General features: G+C 36.1%; 2 protein-coding genes across 2 annotated transcripts in view; both read left to right on the top strand.

Annotated features, from left to right (window-relative positions):
• Nucleotides 1-8,830: 8,830 nt before the first annotated feature.
• On the top strand, nt 8,831-9,845 carry LOC135075896 (THO complex subunit 7 homolog). The gene is made up of 3 exons (XM_063970354.1): nt 8,831-8,961; nt 9,094-9,217; nt 9,291-9,845. The coding sequence occupies exons 1-3, from the start codon at nt 8,952-8,954 to the stop codon at nt 9,769-9,771; spliced, it is 615 nt and encodes a 204-aa protein (XP_063826424.1). The 5' UTR covers nt 8,831-8,951; the 3' UTR covers nt 9,772-9,845.
• Nucleotides 9,846-15,600: 5,755 nt separating this feature from the next.
• LOC135076295 (5'-3' exonuclease PLD3-like) overlaps nt 15,601-21,891 on the top strand; it is a 35,924-nt gene continuing 29,633 nt past the window's right edge. Inside the window, exon 1 of the mRNA XM_063970779.1 lies at nt 15,601-15,885. Coding sequence (XP_063826849.1) covers nt 15,616-15,885 — 270 coding nt within the window. The 5' untranslated portion in view covers nt 15,601-15,615. The remainder of the gene's footprint in view (nt 15,886-21,891) is intronic.

The following is a 21,891-nucleotide window of genomic DNA, read 5'->3' as shown; positions in this document are numbered from 1 at the left end:
ACAAAGATGATGTGAATATTTATAACTTCTAACTGGATTTGATTTTAGCGCCATCATACCTAACCGAACTAAACCATTCTTAACTTTTCTTTTTTTTTTTTTTTTCTTCTTTATGGCTCTCGCGGATTGCGTTTAGCCACGACGGGGTTCTTGATGTGGTTCTTGACAAAGATTGTTCTTGACTTTTGCGTTTGGTTTTTCGGACATTGCGTTTTGCGTTTAGACAGGGTGGGATTAGGTTAAAAGGTAGGGAAACGAATTATAGTTACGGAAGGAAACGGAACAAAGATATTGTGTGATAGGATGGGATCAGTGTTTACAGTGGTTAAGGATAATAAGGATAAAAATATAAAATATTTACATAAAAATACTATCATACACTATTTACAGCTTGATGTTATTATGAGTAATAAATGCAGCTAAAATATTATAGATATTACTATCATTAGAGTTTAAGAGGCAAGTGATAGAGGTAGGGAAAGGAACATGGATGGATAAAAGCGAGCTAATAAAAGAGGAACGGTCATAAAGGCTACAATTAAAAAATATGTGGTTCATATCTCCCACATCAGATCCACAGGAACACATATCACTGTCTATAACATGAATTTTGGCCAAATGTGCTGGAGTGCACAAGTGACCAAGTCTCATTCTCGTCAAAGTGGTAGTAACTCTTTTTGAAAGGTTCATTTTAGCAAACCATGGCTTAAAAGGAATAGATGGTTGAATAAGTTTATAATGCTTCCCCTTAGATTGAGTAGTCACTTCCCAATTCTCCTCCCAGGCAGATCTGAGATAAGTTTTGGGAAGGGCTGCTGTTAAATCATGACAATAATTTGTATATGGATAAATATCTCCACATTCAATCGCTTCATTGGCTAGCTTATCGGCTTTATCGTTCCCTGTAATGTTACTATGACTAGGTATCCAAGCAAAATGTATTGAATAACTGTTTAAATGGCATTTATACAATAATTGTCTGCATTCCATGATAACGGGATAACTGGTATTACTCTTAAACGGAAATTTTAATAATGCCTGCAAAGCACTTTTGGAATCGGAAAAGATAACAGTCTTGTCTAATCTCATGAGAAGAACGTACTCTAAGGATTTAAATATTCCATAACATTCCCCTGTAAAAACAGACGACTCAGGAGGAAGTTTCACTTGTTGAAAAATTCGATATTGTTGATGGAATACGCCAACTCCAACGTGACCCGTTGGTGAGTGTTTAGATGCATCACAGTAAAGATGATGCCAACCATGCCAGTTTTCACTTAATATCTGTCGAAATTTAACATCAGCATTTCGGTCATCTTTGTTTACATCTAAATTAAGATGAACTATCGGACTAAGGATCAGGGACTCAAAATTGACAGTAAAAAGCGGAAGGAAGCAGGATCTGTGTACTGGAGCTTGAATAGATACAAATTTGCGGTAACTTATAACTAAGCAAGGTGGGGATTTGCGAGACCAATAAGGGGAAGTATCAACTAAATCAGACAATCTGTTAAGCTTACTGTAAATTGGATGATTTAATTGTTGAAGAACGCGAAATAGGTATTTGTCGCATAAATATTGGCGGCGCAATCTCAAGGGTGGCTCAACACATTCGGCTTGAAGGGCATTGATCGGACTCGATTTCATAGCACCAGCCACAATCCGAAGTGCTTTAGATTGGATTGCATCCAATTTATTTAAGCCAACTATATTACATGGTTCTAAGAAAAAACTACCATAGTCCAATACGCTTCTTATGATTGCATTGTACAACAGTCTTAATGAGGCTGGATGGGCACCCCACCAGACTCCAGAAACGCACCTTAGAATATTAAGTAACTTTTCACATTTAGCAGCTATATTGTAACAGTGAGGGACGGCAGTTAGTTTTGCATCTAGCGTGACACCCAAAAATTTTGTATCATTTTTAACTGGAATGGCGCTACCATCATAGAGAACGGATACAGATGGAGGCACTCTCATTCTAGTAAATAAAATTACAGAACTTTTGGGAACCGAAATACTTAGGCCATTTTCATCTAACCAGTTTTTGAGAACAAGCAAACTATTTGTCAAAGAATTAGTTATGTTCTGGACAGAGGCACCCGAGATATACAAAAGCAAGTCATCAGCATACTGCAGTATATTGACTTGATTATTGAGTGCTAAATCTAAATCATATGTATACAAGTTGAACAACAAGGGACTTAAGACGGATCCTTGTGGCAATCCCTTCCAAACAAACCTTTTGTAGAAGCGGTCATCATGAAATACACTGATATATCGCTCTGAGAGTATATTAATAACAAAATTAACTAATATTTATTTTATTTGTAATAATTTGAATAATAAAAGTAAAAAAAATGCCGTATGTAGACCTGTAACCATTAGTCGTCTAGAACGTTTTAAAAATAATCTTGAAAATAAATTGCATTTAGTCCCGTATGTGCAGGGAGACCCAGATGCTCTTTACAATAACCTTTTCGAATGTATTAAAACCGAACATGACAAAGTTTTTACGGTAAAGCCATTAAAACCAAATACCAAATCAAAGTTTAGTGACTGGGCTACTAAGGGAATATACAAAAGTCGAAATACGTTATATGAACTTTATGGCATGAAAAAGTATAATAATAGTATATCTTTTCTTGAGCATGTAAAAAAGTATTCAAAAATTTTTAAGAAAGTTTGCTTCATGGCTAAGTCTTTTTATATTCGGGACAAGATAGGGAACGCCAGTAATAAAATAAAAGAAACTTGGAATGTTATCAACCGAGAGACTGGTAAACTAAAACCAAGAGATAATGACTTTTCTCTCAAAGTTCACGATAATTTGATATCTGCAGATAAAGATGTAGCGGAAGCTTTTGACAATTTTTTTGGGAATATAGCTTCAGCAACAACTGCCAACTTAAAGTCATCTCCCTCCGAGGCCGAAGAAATATTGAAAACCCACGTGACACCCTGTGACTCGCACTTCTCTTTTAAACATATTACTCCATTAGATATCACTAAAACTTTTAATCTTTTAAACGTAAAGAGTACAACTGATATCTGGGGCATCTCTGTCAAGATAGTCAAACACATTATTGATATAATTTCCCCACAGTTAGCGATAATATTCAATAATTGCATAGAGAAGGGAATCTTCCCCGACCTCATGAAACATAGTAGACTAATGCCATTATTTAAGTCTGGTAGCAAAACCGACCCTGGCAATTATAGACCCATTTCTATCTTGCCCGCTCTGAGCAAGATTTTTGAAAAAATCATACAGGAGCAACTTATGATTCACTTTGGCTCTAATAAACTATTTCATAGTGAACAATATGGTTTCACCAAGGGTCGTTCCACCACCGATGCAGGGGTTGCACTACTTAAACATATCTTCGAGGCTTGGGAGAATTCTCAAAATGCACTAGGGGTCTTCTGTGATCTCTCAAAAGCTTTTGACTGCGTAGAACATCAAACGCTAATTCGCAAACTGCACTATTATGGGGTAAAGGACTCGGCTTTGGATTTAATACAATCCTATTTAAACTTTAGAGTTCAAAAAGTTGACATAAATGGTGTTTTGTCTTCTGGGTCACCTGTGAAAATGGGAGTTCCGCAGGGGTCCATTCTGGGTCCATTCTTGTTTCTTATATACATTAATGATCTACCATATTTTGTTAAGGACTCTTGCGAAATCGTGTTATTTGCTGATGACACATCTTTGATTTTTAATATCGATAGAAGTAAAAATAACTTTGACGATGTAAATAATGCACTAACAAGAGTTTTAAGTTGGTTCACTACAAATAATTTACAACTCAATGCAAAGAAAACAAAATGTATAAAATTCTCTTTGCCTAACGTAAAAACAGTTAGTACACAAATAGAACTTAATAATAATGCAATCGATCTGGTAGACTCTACTGTATTTCTGGGAATTACCCTGGATTCAAAACTCCAGTGGGGCCCCCATATAGAAACTCTGGCGGGAAAGCTCAGCTCAGCGGCTTTTGCAATAAAAAGGATACGGTCATTAACCGATGTTTCAACAGCTCGCTTAGTCTACTTTAGCTACTTTCATAGCCTTATGTCATATGGAATCATGCTATGGGGCAAAGCTGCAGATTTTGAAACAATATTTATTTTGCAAAAACGTGCGATAAGATACTTGTATAAAATGAAAGCAAGAGCATCCCTTAGAGAATTGTTTAAAGAAATTGGCATTCTCACGGCCGCTTCACAATACATCTTAAACTGTATTCTATTTATTCAAAAAAATATTACTGAATTCAAAAAGAAAAGTGATATTCACCAAATTAACACTAGAAATAAAAATAAATTGGCTATACCCGCTTTTAGACTTAATAAAGTGTTTGCTACTTTTATGGGACAAGGTATCCATTTTTATAACAAAGTCCCTGATAAATATAAAGAGCTACCGTATAATAAATTTAAAGATATAGTTAAAGATCACATGCTTAAAAAAGCCTATTATACAACTCGAGATTTTCTTAATGATAAGTCATCCTGGGAGTAGGATTATGGTCCTCTCATGCTCGCACTAAAAAGAATTAAAATGAAAAGTAATGTATAAACTAATAATAATTTCTCAAATGTTATAGTGTCATGCTTCTCAATCTGGACTGTTACTTAGCTTTATTATTAGTTTTTTTTTAAAGAGATAACTTGGAATTGTCATTCTCACTAAAATGTCTCTGGGGTGGTGGCGTAGTGAGGCGGGTCGTTACATTCCCTCTAATATGGTCGAGTGAAGCGATGGCTGGTTCACTCGTCATGTCTGTGAACAGGCGCTGCTTTCGGGGACTGGTCAATCCAAGTTATTCAAATTTATGTATGCGAGTCATTTCTACTAGTATCTTAATATGTAAGTCTAGATATTAGCACGTCACTACCTTGTTTAATATACCACGCAATCTTGTATACCCATTCTTATAAGATACACCATACAAGAATGCATGGTAAATTCAGTGAACTGCTCCTGAATCGAATGTACCTACTACTACTATTTCTATTTATTTATATTAACCGGCAGACAGTGGTGACTGAGTTTGTTGCGGCGCTTCTTCTCAGCACTTGCCAAATGTTGGTCTCGAAGCGCTGGTAGGGTAAAAAGATTATGAGACATGTAGAGGCTCCTTAAGAGCAAAATGACGATTTGTAAGAACTATTTATTAGTCCAAACAAATAAAGAAATTTTGACTTTGAAATATAGATGGAATTCTGAGTCGGTGAAGTTTATTAATAAGTAAATTAATTAGGACGTTGTCATATGCAGATTTGATATCTAGGAAGGCCGCTATAAGTGACTCATTAGAAGAAAATGCTAGGCGAATATCGGTAGTAAATATCCCAATACTGTCCATAGTTCCTCTACCCTTTCTAAAACCATATTGATTATTACATAATAACCCTGTGCTCTCTACAAACCATTCTAAGCGATTCTTAACAAGGTGCTCAGCCAATTTAAAAATTACTAATGAAAGTGCAATCGGTCTATATGAATTAGCATCAGAGCTTAATTTACCAGGCTTTAAAATCGGAATTATTTCTTGTGATTTCCATGCATTTGGGACATTACCGTTAAGCATTATAGAATTTATCAATGTTAAATAATAGGAAAGACTAGAATCACTAAGGTGCGAGAAAAAGGAGTAAGGAATTCCATCCTCTCCTGGTGACGAATCTTTAACATAGGACAAAATTCCTTTTAATTCACAGAGAGTAAAGGGCTCATTCAAAGATCCAGAATTACTATGGAGGGAATTGTTCGTGGATGGGTTTGTAAATGCGGCACATAATGGTACAGAAGGAGGGGCTAGTTTATCTAAAAATTGGTCTATTACAGTATCATCCATGTTATAAGGTTGAGGTTCTTTAAATATAGATCTGTATCTACGGACATTGGACCAAATTACTGATGGGGAAACATCCGGAGATATTGATGAACAGAAGGACTGCCAGCCTTCCCACTTTTTTTTCTTGAGCAATTTCCGGGTGGCACTCATTACTTCCATCAAATATTCAAAGTTCTCAACAGTAGATTCAGACCTATAGTACCTCTCTGCCTCTTTCCGATTTTTGACAGCTGTCAAACAATCTTGGTCCCACCAGGGAGGAGAAGGGATTTTATTTGAATTATGGTTTTTAGTGGCAAACATTTCATCAGCTGTTTTAATTAGCAATTGAGAGATTGCTTCCGCGCACTCTGAATGATTACTACTAAAGACATTAGGTAACGAGGGGATCTGGCGTTGAACTTCCTGTTGGAATGCATACCAATTTGCATCAGCTAACCTATACTTCATACGAGGTGGGCGCCTTTCAGATGTTTTACCTACTTCATTAGGAAATGTAATTGCAACAGGAAAGTGATCACTTCCGAATGACGAGCTTAATGTTGTCCAGGTTAAAGAAGAAGCTAAATTGGGTGTGCAAATAGATAAGTCTGGTATACTAATACCTTCGTTAGGTAAAGTCCGTCGCGTCGGCTCGCCGGTATTTAATAAACATAAATTTAAATGATCCAATATATCTAAAGTTCTAGAGCCATAGAAGTTTGATTTAGAGCTGCCCCAGGACTGGTGTTGGGCATTGAGGTCTCCCATAATTAAAACTGGTTTAGGAATATTAACCAATAAATTCTCCACTTCATCAAATATTGCTGAGGATGGATGAGGAATATAAAGGGAAACAAATGAAATATTACTTATACTAACTGCTATAATTGAGAAATCACTATTATGCTGGGGAATGGGTATGTGGGTGAAGGAAACAGATCTATTTACAAGGATAGCTACACCGCCGTAGCCATCACTTCTGTCTTCTCTTATACAAGAGAAGCCAGGTACTCTAAAATGTACATGAGGTTGTAGCCATGTCTCTTGAAGAGACACAGCAAATGGTTTAAACTTGTTAATTAAATAAAAAAGTTCACTTTTCTTACTACTAATGCTGCGGCAGTTCCACTGCAACACTAGGGAGCTTTGATCCATTTTGAGAATTACTTTCTTGTATACTATTGTTAGGTATGGCAACGTTGGACGGTAAAGAAACTAAATTAGACTTAGATAATGATGTTATTAATGCAATGATTAAATCTTTAATAGGTATGTTAAAAAGGGAATTAGGGTCATGGTTATTTAAGGCACATCCATTTTCAGGCTGAGGAGCATTATAATCTTTCACTAACTCACTATGGGCTACTCGATCATAGCCCTTTCCGTGTTTAGGTGGAGCTTTGGGTTTTAAGTATACTGTTTTATTATATGACCTGTTGCTATTGTTAGATAAGTTAGAGTTATATTCAATTGATGGAGATGGCGGAGGAGAAGACATTAGGACACTTGCATAAGACTTAGTAATGGGTGGATGTAACTTCAAGGCTTCACCATAAGACAGACAATTTTTAGCCATAGTTTCCTTAATTCCCTTTTGCCTATCAAATTCTGGACATTTCCTATCTGTAGCACAGTGAGGACCGGAGCAAAGGCAACAAACACTTTCTTCAACAGTACATCTATCTCCTGAGTGTCCCTGACCACATCTAAAGCACCTGGGAGTAGATCGGCACTGGCTTTTGACATGACCATATCTACAACAATTGAAACATTGAATTGTTGGAAATATATACAAATTCACTGGTAATGAGTTATAGCAAAGAAACACACGCTTAGGTAAGACCTGGCCATCAAAGGTCAGGACAACAGTCTCAGTAGGGACAAATTCAGTTTTACCATTACTTGTTACTTTCCTTTTAAACCGTCTGACCTTTAAAATATCACCACAACCTATGGGCACTGAAATACTAGTTTTAACCTCATCATCAGTCCAATCAGTTGGCACTCCTCTAACCACTCCCATACGGGTCACATTAGCTGCTGGAATAAATGCTTTGTATTTATATTGTTTTAACAATGCACTTGAAACAAAACTGTTTGCATCCTCAAAATTTGAAAATGAAATTACAATACGGTTTCTACCAATCTTTTTCAAACTGCCATTAACTATATTTTTAAACTTGTTCTTTTTCAAAAATTGGCCGAATGAAATCGGGTGAATGTTAGATGGACGCTCATTTGATGGGTCTTGATCTTTAAGCACATGAATTAAGTAAGGGGCTGCATCAGAAGCTTCGTAGCGAGATCTGCCTACAAAAGTCGATACACGAGGATTTGGGGCTGGGCTTTCAGTGGAGTTCAATGCAATGGGTTCCGACATGGGAGAGTTTGGAACTACAAAGTTATCAGGCGGATTAATAAAAATATTAGGCTGATTACTTTCACTGTCACATAAACAGCTATTATTTTCATTCGATGAATTTGACCTATGTTTCCTCTTTTTGTTGCAATGTTTACAATATTTACGGTTTATAGAACGTTTCCGAGAAGAGCTAGATTGACCAGCATCCGAACAATCAGTGTCTCTTTGAGATCCTTCGGTTTCAGAACATTGTGATATGGTAACAAAATTAGATACCTGGGGGACGCTGGTCCCGCCAGGATCATCGGACTCATCCATGAAACTTTAAAAAAGTGAAAAACTTACCAATGTACAGGAATTTTTACACTAATTATATTAAATATATACAGATAATTAATATACACACTATTTTACAACTGATCCTATACAATATACTATTTATAATTAAGTTTCAAAAAGAGCAAAAAAAGGACGACCGAACAAACCGACGTTTCCCGCGCTTTTTCTTAACTTTTCTTTTTGTCACTAGATGGTGGTAGTTTTTTCACAGCAGCTCTGCGTTTCGTTTCGTCTTCATTATTTTCAAATTATTCTGATAGTTCGTTTTGTATTCTGTCACTGTCAAAAAAGTGTGTCATCAAACAACAGCAACGTATTTTGCTTCTGGCTCTGTTTGTTTTGTTGGTGTTACTTAAATCCGTGTAGTAATAAATACCACTCGAAATAAACAATTAAGTATGGCTGACGGTAAGTAATACAAACTTTTATTTATAAATAACATAAACATAACCTGAAATAATAGCTTTGCCATCAACTCTGCCTGCGGTCGGTGAACATAAGTTGTACAACTTTTACTACATTAAAGTGTTTATTTTGCAGAAGATGTTATCCGCAGAAGACTCCTCATTGATGGAGATGGAACAGGAGACGACAGAAGGTTAAACGTTTTGTTAAAAACTTTAATAAAGTGGTGTAACAGCACAGATGAAAAACCTGAAGAAAGGTAAATAATTTTACATTTATATCAAGTGATTAGAATACGGTAATATCACTAATATATTTTTATACTATTTCAGTAAGTCAACACATGACCGCATGCTGGCCCAACTAGCTCAATGTGAATTTGCTGTAACAAAGTCTCAATTAGCCTCAGAAATGATGTCCGCTGAACTTACAAGCTATGAAGCACTGTCACAGATTCTGGAAACTGGTATAGAAGTGGCCAAAGGCAACATAGAAAAGAGTAAAGCTGATCTAGCTCAAGCAAAAACTGTCCGTAAGAACAGAATCGAATATGATGTTCTAGCTAAGGTTATAAGCGAACAACCTGATAGAAAAGAGACTTTAGAGCAACTGAGTACCCTAAAAACAGAATTAGGTAGTTTAGAATCGACAAAGCAGCAGTTAGAGAGTCGTTTGGCATTAAGAAAGAAGCAATTTCATGTACTGGTTACTTCAATTCATCAGTTGCAGGCTTTGTTGGATGAGCCTGATGATACAGAATCTGTTTCTGATGATGTTGAAATGAAAGACGACATTATAGAAGCATCAGCATGAATGATTAGATTTTTAATGTCTTAGATAAGAGTTAACATTTCTTACAATAATAAACATTATTTTTTGAACGTAAATGTTTATTTTTTTAAGAACCTACCTGTCTCTTTTTATTTTTTGTGTTGTCTTTGAGTATTGATTGCATTATTTTATTTTACTTTGTTCTTTATCACCTAGTCTCCTGGACAAAGGCATATTTTTACAAGCTTTATATTGACTTCACTTGTTAGTATGTGTGGGACAAATCTTGCAACTGAATTTAAGACCAGTTCCCGTCAACCGATTGAGCTGAAATTTGGTATACTTATGTAAGTACGATGACAATGCAATGTTATGGTACCATTGAGCTGGTCTGATGATGGAGTCAGGAGGTGACCATAGGAACGCCTAAACGAAACGGCGGAATCGCATCGAGTTTGGGTTCGTTAGATTTGTCTTTTTGTGCACTTTAGTGGTAGATGATGTCCAGGGTCTTGATGATGGAATCGGGAGGAGGGCATAGGAACTCCTAAACGAAACGGCGGAAACTCATCGAGTTTGGGTTCGTTGGATTTGTCTTTTCGAGCACTTTATTGCTAGATGATGTCCAGGGTCCTGATGATGGAGTCAGAAGGTGGCTATAGGAACTCTTAAACGAAACGGCGGAAACTCATCGAGTTTGGGTTCGTTGAATTTGTCTTTTCGAGCACTTTATATCTAGATGATGTCCAGGGTCCTGATGATGGAGTCAGAAGGTGGCTATAGGAACTCCTAAACGAAACGGCGGAATCGCATCGATTTTGGGTTCGTTAGATTTGTCTTTTCGTGCACTTTGGTGGTAGATGATGTCCAGGGTCTTGATGATGGAATCGGAAGGAGGGCATAGGAACTCCTAAACGAAACGGCGGAAACTCATCGAGTTTGGGTTCGTTGAATTTGTCTTTTCGAGCACTTTATATCTAGATGATGTCCAGGGTCCTGATTATGGAGTCAGAAAGCAGGTGGCCATAGGAATTCCTAAACGAAACGGCGGAATTGCATCGAGTTTGGGTTCGTTGGATTAGTCTTTCCGGGCACTTTGGTGCTAAATGATGACCATGGTCCTTATGATGGAGTTAGAAAGTGGCCACAGGAACTCCAAAACGAATCGACGGAAACTCATCGAGTTTGGGTTTGTTAGATTTGTCTTCCCGAGTATTTTGGTGCTAAGTAATGACCAGGATCCTAATGGCAACACAGTGGCCCTGACGACCCGTCTAGGAGAAGGAAAGCTCCAAAATCAAATCCCGGTGAGATGGGCGTCGTTAACATTGGTCTGCAACCCGTCTAGGAGAAGGAAAACTCCAAAATCAAACCCGGACTGCAATAACCGTCAGTCGCAAGTAAGGTTCAACCTGAAATAAGCGGCGGAATATAACGCACCCAAGTGAAGGTGAGGCCGTGCTGATGAACTGAATGGCAATAGGGTGTCAAAAAACATATTGTCGCAAACGAACCACCTCAGGGCACCGGGGCGAACCCTGTTGATATTAAGCCCTTGCCCTTCTACCCGGATCACTGGGAGGGTTGACTTTTTAATTATCCGATACTCGTGGGAACTAAATGGGAAAAGAAACATCTACACAAAGAAAAAGAAGACTAGAAAAAGCCAAAAACAAACGTAAAGAAAAACTTTCTAAAGAAGATGATGAAACAAAACGTTTGAGATTAGAAAAAAAAAGACATTTTACAAATAAAGAAACAGAATCACAAAGAGAATCTAGATTAAGTAATAAAAGAAAACGCATTTCGCAAACCAGAGCAACTGAGACCATCGAAGAACGGCAAATTCGAAATCAAAAGGTTAGAGAACACATTTCCCAAGTAAGAGCCGCTGAGTCTATCGAACAACGCCAAGTTCGAAACGAAACGGCAAGAATACATATGTCACAAGTTAGACGAGATACAAGTAATAATCTAGACACATTTAAAAAATCAATAAATACATACTGTGATAAAATATGTGACATTTGTACTAAAAGGTGTTATCCTAACCAAATATTAAATGTTAGACTGAATATAGCAAATGCTACATATTTACCTCAAGATTTGGCAAGTAAAACAATATTGCTACTATGTTATCGTTGCAAAAATCACCTCAGTAAAAAAAATAATGCACCGCCTTCAAAAGCGTATTTTAATAATCTAGAGCCAGGTGATATACCTGATGTCATTAAAAAATTGACTCAACCTGAACAGCGATTACTTTCGAGAATTATACCATTCACAAAAGTCGTTAAATTTGAAGGGATGTTTGGACAGTATGGATTTCGAGGACAAGCTGTTCTTTTTGCGCAAGACATATTCGAAATTACAGAAAAACTCCCCAACATGCTTCCTCGATCAACAGACAGTATCGGAATGGTGGTTGTCTCCGAACACCTCGAAAATTTAAATATTACTCGTGAATTTTCCGTGTCACGAACCAGAGTATACGAAGCATTGCAGTGGTTGATTGCAAACAATCCTTTATATAAAGATGTTACTATAGATCACAGTGCACAACTAACGGAACAAGATTTAATTCGCATAACAGAACCACAGTTGGATATTGAAAGACTTGTTGAGGATGAAATTACAGGGCCCGTTTATAATAATAATGCATTTGTTTCAATTACCGGAACGTCTCGTATTCTGCGTGCTTCATGGCATCAGGGGAATGAACAAGTATTTGAATTGTATTCTGGTATGCAATGTTGTGCAATGGTGCTTGCTAATATTGTAAAAGCTACTCTAGTAAGTCCTGATCTATGGACAAATAGTATATTGAATATGAACATGCTCGAGGGTGATGCCATGTATGCAAAAATACGGGAATTATCAACAAATAATTCTGCCGCACCTCCAATAGACGAAACAGGATATTTAGAAATACGACACTTGGGAGTAATCAAAGCCAGATTTACAATGTTTGATGAATCATTTTCAATCGATTACGAGGAAGATACGAGTTTTTATGGTAACCTTCAAGATTCTGCAAACAGAAGCGATGTAGGTATGTCACTAAAAGACGCACTCATTGCAATGTTTGTGAATTACAAATCTGGAGCTTTGATTACAGGATCATACACATACGGTGTTCTCCATTACAACAGAAAATACTATCTGACCACTTTTCAATACTTATGAGAAAAGTAAGTCAAGATTATACCGATGATTTTGCAATCGAAAAGGCTTTACGGATTTATCCAACAAACGCTCAAGTGCATGCACATAATCAATCTGTTCTCGAACACTTCCGAGCACTTGGGAAAACCATATTCAAAATTACAGCTCAGGATACTTTGATAGACGCAACACGGAAATCAGACACCGCAAACATGGATAACATCATACCAACAGATATTAATAAAACGGGAGGACTTCCCAAACAGCTCGAGATATTTGAAGGGGCAAAAATCATGCTGCGGTCTAATCTAGACATATCGAAAGGTTTAGTGAACGGTGCGATTGGATATGTAACTAAAATAATTTGGCCCTGTTTTCGACGAGCACAGCTTTACTCAACGGATATACCATCAGTTGAGGTTGACTTTGGCGGCGACGGTCTTCACATTATTTTACCAAAATCTGTTCAATTTCAGGCCAAATATAGCTACGGTACGGCCGAGCGAAGAATGTTACCTATGGTGCTCTGTTGGGCTTCCACTGTGCATAAAATGCAAGGCAGCACAGTAGAGCACGCCGTTGTATATTTGGGCCCAAAACTTTTTGCCGCTGGTCAAGCTTATGTTGCTCTGAGTAGAATAAAATCTTTAGAAGGACTCCTTATCGAGGAACTAGATAGTTCTAAATTAACCGGAAAAATACCGTGCAATAATGATGCATTACAAGAAATGCAGAGATTGAGAAATAACTAAAAAGTGTAAAATAAAATTATAATAAAAAAAAACTTTTTTAAAAACAAGCTTTATTCGAAAATGCAGTTGTACTAAAACGAAAAAAAATAAATGTTTGCAATTGGGTCATGCTGATAAATATTATGCATAGAACTATAATATTCCTTATACATAAAAAATTTGGAAAGCTTGTAGCGCAAACAAAAAAGAGGAATAAATTTCATGCGCGATACAAGCTTTCCAATTTTTTATGTATAAGGAATATTATAGTTCTATGCATAATATTTATCAGCATGACCCAATTGCAAACATTTATTTTTTTTCGTTTTAGTACAACTGCATTTTCGAATAAAGCTTGTTTTTAAAAAAGTTTTTTTTTTTACTTATGCAAGTTATTTTTATTTATAAGATGAATTCGTTTATTACTTAACTGTCTTAAAAACTATAAAACTTCCTGGGCTAAATAAAGGTCTGTCCAGCTGACCAATGTGTTAAAATGTCATTCAAGTCATAAAATACTAATTTAAAGAAAATAATAAAATTATTATTTCTCAATTTATGAAAGCATAGTTTTTATTATTTTAGCACAAAATAAAGCAGCCCAAAATAAATATATTTTCGTTCATTCGTTAAAGTCCACTGCTGGACAAACGCGAGAGCCCAAGGATTATTTTTAAAAACTCTGTTAAATATTTTCTTTATTCTGAATTCACGTTACATTTCATAAATAGCACGCTGTGGCTCTTCTCTCACTCCCCTTGGATGGCGTAATGGTACGATTAATCGCTTTGTACGGAGTGGTTCTTAAGATTCGAAGGCGCATTTTTAAAACAATTCGTAAGGCAGATTACTTTGTAAAGTGTTAAAAGTATGTGTCCTCGTAAATTTATGTTTATCTTAAATTAACCGATTATAATTACAATAGTTGTTGGCAACGACATGATTCCTACTAGGAATTTCATTGAATTATTATGGATCAACACCTAAACATGATAATATACTGTAGACCTCGTAGACGGTAGTGGTGGTACTTTGGTGGTGGCCATCAATAGGACAGACAGACAGTAATTTAAATTCCATTAGGTATCTACCTAAAAGCTTCCCTAGAAAGGACAATTTGTATTTTCCTAGCCGCCTTTCAAATCCTCTGTGACTCATAAACATACGTAGGAGTCCCACATGAGTTCCAAACACGTATGACTCAGTTCAACTTGCTAAAAAGTTTATATTTTTGTATCGTATGCCTACATGTTTAGAGTTGAAATTGTTTTGACAAAACAGATGTTTATTTTGTATGATTAGCGCGTTAAATTGCGTGCCCAGACAACAATTTTATATGTACGAAATGCGAGTCCAAATGTTGAATACAGGTAAATGTCTCTTTCAAAAGTCAATAGAACACTATTAATTATTAAAAGGTACACCTGAGGAATGTACATTCGAGAGATCTGGTGAAAAGTTATTTTTTCAGTCAGTTAACTGATATGGTTGCGTACCATACTCAAATACCTACCTACCTAATTTTTAAGCTTTAACACTTACTAAACTCACCAAAAGCTAAGACAATATGATATACAAGCACCTATGAAGAATTTATTTATCAATAAAACTTGAATCTAATTAAAACATAAACCATAACTTTTAAAAGGATTTCTTCAGATACTTACTTATCAATAAAAAAACATGTAAAGTAAAATAATTATTATTTTATAAACATTACCGTTGCGCACAATAGATAAATAACAATGATCAATTTAATATTACTATCTTTATTACATTACGCGTACCATCCCAAACTAATTTCAATAAAAATACAATCAACATCTTTGTACTTTCTTCAGCGATTGTACACAGTCAAAAACTAAACTTTTAACGCGCAAGTCCGCAGTGAGTCTTACATAAAGTGGCACTACGAATCAGCTGCGGCGGGCAGCAGACGCGGCCTCCCGCTCAGCCCGGGAAACTTTCGCCACGGTACTCTTGAGAGAAAATGCCTTCCCTATGGGACTATCTCCACTTTAACAGACAGTACAACAACAAGAGAAACTTAGAAGAGGGGCTCTTCCAAATTGCCTCGCAGACCTGTAACATCCTGGTCAAAGTGAACAACACAAACAACATCAACCTGACTCGGAACGACAGAAGCGATGAGTACGGGTGCGCTGGCCCGCCTAAAGGGCCCGCTAAAAGTTCTATGCAGATCTGTGTGCCCAAGTTCCGGAAAAACTCCATAACTTCAGGCTGCAACCCCGGACTATCGGTAAGTGAACTTTTGGCCACAATTTCCCATTGTTTTAACTTGAAGTATTGTTTTTCTTTAATGATGAAACACATTTTAGTGTTGCAAAAAAAAATGCGTGTTCTGTTACAGTAGAAATTGAGACAACAGTTAATTAAAATATTTGTAGAGTCCAGAATATATTTTGTAATTATACTTATTTATTTATTTTATTTTGTGCTTTAAGGAAGCATACTTGTTATAAGGATAACAAGTAATAAATTGTTGTAATTTATTTCGAATTTTTCACGCCTACTGAAAAGTTGTCCGACACCCAACGTCCATCAAACTTTTTATATGATAACGTACGTCCTTGTCTTCGCCGTAACCGTAAAGATGCATACGCGCGCCGCTGGCCCTTGCAGTTGGTACACTTTGATTGTTCGGTGGTATAAACAATATACATGCAACCCCGTTCAGTGGTGCTTTCCTCGTGCGGAGCCTTCAAAATTTATGCAAACTGATTTCACTTGAGGTACGTGCAGAATCCATGTGCATTGTTTATTGTTATTTATTTTTTACGGTGGCGTGTGATGTGATCGTTGGCATATCGATTTTGTGGCAAGAAAGACATTGCGACCAGTAGACGTCGGTTCCGCTGACCTTGTTCCAATTCACGTATTTAGTATTTAATGCTCTTGATGGACACTACACGACTGTCTTTCGCATTCGATTAGAGCATTTGTATTTCTAAAGATGTAGCAATAAAAATGTAGAGCTACCTAAGAATTTACAGGTCAATTTAAAAATCGGTTAGTGGTCAAGTATGGTCCGGTTTCTGAATTAAGATTTATTTACCGTGCTCATCTTCTAATCATGTAAGTATTAACTTTCATATTAAATTCACCATTGAATAGAAGATGAGCATATTCAAGCTGTAATTCTCAATTCAGATACGGGGCCTGTGATGATTAATTATTAAGCTGTCTTGAGTAATAACTTGCCAGTTGGTATAGGTCATGCATGATTTTTTACCGTGTAATAAATAAGAAAATACGCGTGAGGTACGCGTGGGTATATAAAAATCTAAATCTACTTACCTTTTAGTCTGGAAAACCTTTTATTAGTAATTCAGGGGAAGTCCCGAGGGAATCTCGTGCCTGTTATTCAGGAGACATAAGTGTGTTGCTCAAAGGCTTTTTGCTTTTAGTTCCCATGTGAGTGAAATAAGTAGGATTAGAAAGAAGTTACTTAGGGAAATAGAAATTTTCACTACAGGAAAATGGAAATCTATTAATCTACATGCGTTAATAGCTAGATCGGTTGCCAGTGCTGCCACTTTTTGTGATCAAATTACTAATAAGAAGTAGGTATTATTAAGTAGGGTGTGAGCTCTACTAGATACGTAATAATATTTAAATCTATATCGATTCACTCATTTCATTACAAAGGTGTGATAAAAATAAATTTATACAAGGTATAAAATACAAACACGTCAAAAGATAAGACGATAATCACAAAAAATATAACATTAAGGCGCTAATACGAATAACGCACGTAACGTACCCCACAATCTAGATGTGTACAACTTCTTAATACCTACCAACTATGCAAATCCCTTCGCGTACGAAATGGGCATCGAACACGCAATCGCTCGCCAGCCAATGTCGACTTTATGCACATTCTTGATCGTAATTGTAACACTTTTCTTACCTTCTTACTTCTAGTTCACTTGCAAATAACTGCGTCTTTAACTGTCTAGAAATACCTACACTTAATTTAACATTAGATGTCCAGTCTAGTATCTGCTTGCTAGATCCGTGAGACATGCTGTAGTGTGCCCAGCCAGTGGAACGGACTATTCTGAGAGCAGCTCTATCATACATTTAAAAGATCTTCATCATCAAGTCATAGTCTCCACTGCAGTAGCACGACTCTTTCTAATTTACCAGAGTAAATTGAAGGATTTGAAAAATCCAAAAAACTTTGGCTATAATAATTCACTTATTTGGTGACTCTACTAAAAATCAAATAGTAACTGAATAACAATGAGACCCGCATAACTATTGTGTCAAAGCATACTGCGGGCTGCCGTCACCATATCACAGTATGAAGCTTCTCTGTGAAGTCGACAACTCCGCGAGTGTTTACTTAACTATTCCGAAGTTCAGAGATAGTTATGATTGAATAGAAACTAGATAGTTGAAAACACGATTATTACGGGTAAGTGCTTACCTAACTCATTGCTGACGTGTATAAATGGGCTCAGTTAGATCTGTCTTTTAATTAATTGACTAATTTATAGCATTAATTAATTAATGTCCGCCGTAAATATCGGAATTAATCAAAAGTCTTTCGGTATTTTGTCAATGTTAAGTTAATTACTAGTTTAATTAATTAAAATTTTAAGGTTATTCGACATTACTGATAATTTTTTTTTTTTGCATAAATGCATGATTTTATTCTTTTTATGTAAAATATGACTTGTCTCATTACTGCGTTTTTTTTATAGATTATAGTCGAAAATAAATAATAAAATATCGTTAAACCACAAACGCAAATTAAGATTAGGTACTGTTATAGCTCCTTAGCTGGTCTCGGGGTCGTGAAATAATGTTCAAGGCACAATTCAACAGTAAAACAGTGAATTGTCATCAAACACAACGAAATATACATTCAACTTGGGTTATATCAGTCAAAACAATATCTAAACACCGAAATTCGTGAATTAATTAGTATTATATTATCTGTGCTATAATACAAACAAATTTTATCAGTTTATTACCCTTGCTTCTGCACGCGACTACTAAATTTCCGTAAACTGGATTTACAAACCTACTGAGGCTTCAAACCACAAACATTTTAGGTACCTTACTTTATGCTACGGCTACGCTCTATAGCACTGACATGAAAAATAGGGTCGGCCTAAGTAACCGACACGTTGGATAAGCGATGGCAGATTATTTATCGATTTCAAAATCACACCCTGCCCTAGTTTGAGGTGGAGGCTTTTAGCACGACCTTTTTAGCGAACCACATGTTACCTACCAAGCCAAATTTACCCAGAACAAATTGAATTTACTTTGGCAGCAGTCAACTAACTAGCCGTCTCTCTTACTAAGCTTAATCTTGAAAAGTAATTAAGAAAATAAGACGTTATACGAGATTATTTTTCGTCTAACTAAAGGCTTTTAAAAAGGAATTAGACGAAGTAACGTTGCTATTACATTATCTCTCTACATTTGTTGAAATAATCTTGTCAATCGGTCTTGAATTGAGTTCTTCTTATCCCTAATTCAATGGACAAATTGGATCAATTTGATAGAAACTCAATTTTATCGTTTCTGCTTTGGTGAAATCCAATTTCTTAAAATGTTGCCTTGTGAATCAGAGTAAGTTAGAAGTACTAAGTCCCTTTTGTAGCACTTTACACGTCCCATATTTTATTGGGTAATAATCTTTAGTAGTTTAAATAACTTAAAATCTTTTGAATACATTAATATGTATCAAAATGTTAGTGATTAAGAACCAGAAATAATAACAATGTAAACGAGCCTTGAATAGGTAGGTATTACAAAACTAAGTTCTACTAAAGCTTTTGACTCGATTTGTACTTTTTAATGTTATACCGATCACAGGATTTAGGTATTCTATGACTGAGATCAAATCTACTTTTGGCCGTTGTTTTGGAAATACGCACTTACGACTTTCTGAGACAGACCGAAATCAAACCGTTGATATCGGAGGTTTGTAGAATTGCATTAATTTTTATATTGACATGTGTGACGGCCATATTGAATGTATTGACAAACGCGTAAACATTTTAGCGTAGATTAATAAATCAAAACTAATCGACCTTAATATTCATGAGACACCCCTTCGCGTGACCATTAGGGTTTAGGATTTCATCGCCTAATCGGTTTTAACGATTAACCCCGTTTCTGATAGAACTTTTTTAGATTATCAGATTTTAATGTATTCCTGATGCGTTTAATTTCCATAGAAGTTTAAACTAGGAAGGAAAATTAATATAACAATTTCATAAACGGCGTTCAGTAGGTACATTTTCTCGCATACCGGTGCGCGGAACAAGAATTTTACATTACCTTCGTATGTAGCTTATAAGCTTACGCAATAACACATAAATAAAATACATAATCCTGGATATACTCCGCCGTCTCACAGATATTTTATTAATAAAACTTGTGCACACGAGCGGGGAGCCCTCGTATACTTTCATATAAATGTACGTTCAGATGTTTCAGGTTATAGCTATTTTTATAGTTGTACGTCACAATTATAGCGATTGCCTCGCTTGGAATTCACGAGAGATTTGATGTTCTACAAAGATTCAATTTTCAAATAGGTATTTCACAAAATTTCTTCATGGGAGGTATTTTCATATCCAAAAAGAGTTCCGAGGATCTCCACACGGAAAGGCATGCTTACATAGTTAAAGCTGTATGTATGACAAATAGGCAATAAATCATGTTATTAACATACTTAATGGTCAATTTTCACTAAGAACTTTTTGGGAATTAGTACAAATTAAAATATTTTTTTGTCAGAATTTTTTGTGTCGTTTAACGTTGATAGACTCATTAACTCAACACGCGCCCATTTAGTACAGACTAGGCAAGTCAAGCAAAGCACTGTAGCAGTTATGTGGTTGTATTAGAGGCGAATTTGCAATAAAATGTGTAGCCTGATATGCTGTCGTCTGTACAATAGTAACAGGAGCCAGTCGAACACACCCTTTGCTTTAGCAGGTACTTACATTCATTATTGAGCACCGTCTGGAAGTCTGGACGGCTACAAAATAAAAGAATCGTTAGCCAAATTGAATCAAGACAAGGGAACTAGACGCGTTCTAGTCACATTATGTGACTCACATTCTATGTTCTTGTCACTCAGACTCGAACTTACAGTAATTTAATATTACTTTAAACTCGTTAGTTACATAGCTGGCGCAGCGACCGCTCGACCGCCACTTGTTCGTCTCAATTGCTTCACCGCACGATCCTCTCTCATTCTTACTAGATTGTTCGACCCATCAAAGTCTATGAGCTTTTATTTCGCCAATGATGTTTGGCTCAGCGAAAAGATATTATAATTCCGCATCCTTTCTTCTTCTCCAAGTGCCATCTTTTGTGCAAACCGGACCCAAAATCGTCTTCCAGGTTTTCTTCTCAGCCACCAGGAGCTTGTTTTCTTCTTTGAGAGTGACTTTTACGCTAGTATTTTGCAATTTTTCATCATAATATTCACATTTGAAGAAGCAATTTTGAATTCAATTTCTATAACTTTTATAAAAGTAAAAGTAACAAGTCTATTAGATTTAAACCTAACAACTAAAAGTATACTATTTCAAAAGGAAACAATCTTCACAAGGTAGACTGCCATGACAACGTTTGATAAAGTACCTAACTTTGGTGAACTTTTCCTCTGATTGCTATTGGTCTTAGAGTAAATAATATCTATTAGGATTTAGGACGTGGTGACAATTTGATAGCTAAGTAATCAGTATTTACTCTCAAGAGTGGTTCATATCTTTTATATCGTGTCTATCTATTCATTAGATAAAGTGTTTCATAGTAGGTATTTGTCCCTTTGTGTTAACAGAATGAAAACAATGTTGCATGCAAAAATAAATTATAGTGAGCTGAAGGTTAGACTGTTATATTTTTATCCGACCGTTCAGAAAGTGCATAATGTTAATTGATTTTCTTGGAACTCAGGCCGACTTATGCAACAAATTATTTCTATTGTTGTAACTTCAGTTGCTACTAAAAATATTGTGTTTATCTCAGTAACGACTACAAATTATTGTCTCAATGTAGGTACTCGTATTATAGCTACGTATTTACTTATTTTGAATTTGTATGAACTTAAGCAGGACCTTATCAGTCAACATACCAGTCATTGCGGAAATCATTTGAAGCATATGTTCATCAATGGACGTCCTGTGGCTGAAACCATAATGATGGTGAACTTAGGCATTTAATCAAATATTCGCATAAAACGACCTTTAGGTGTAAGTGTATCGTC

Source organism: Ostrinia nubilalis, chromosome 11 (genome assembly GCF_963855985.1).
Source record: "Ostrinia nubilalis chromosome 11, ilOstNubi1.1, whole genome shotgun sequence".
In the NCBI taxonomy this organism is placed as follows: Eukaryota; Metazoa; Arthropoda; class Insecta; order Lepidoptera; family Crambidae; genus Ostrinia; species Ostrinia nubilalis.
This window is presented reverse-complemented; position numbering and strand designations above follow the sequence as displayed.

Bases quoted from the DNA above. Each gene is read 5' to 3' on its own strand.
- LOC135075896 (XM_063970354.1), top strand. The intron at 9,218-9,290 runs GTAAATAATTTT...ATACTATTTCAG, and splicing joins GATGAAAAACCTGAAGAAAG to TAAGTCAACACATGACCGCA.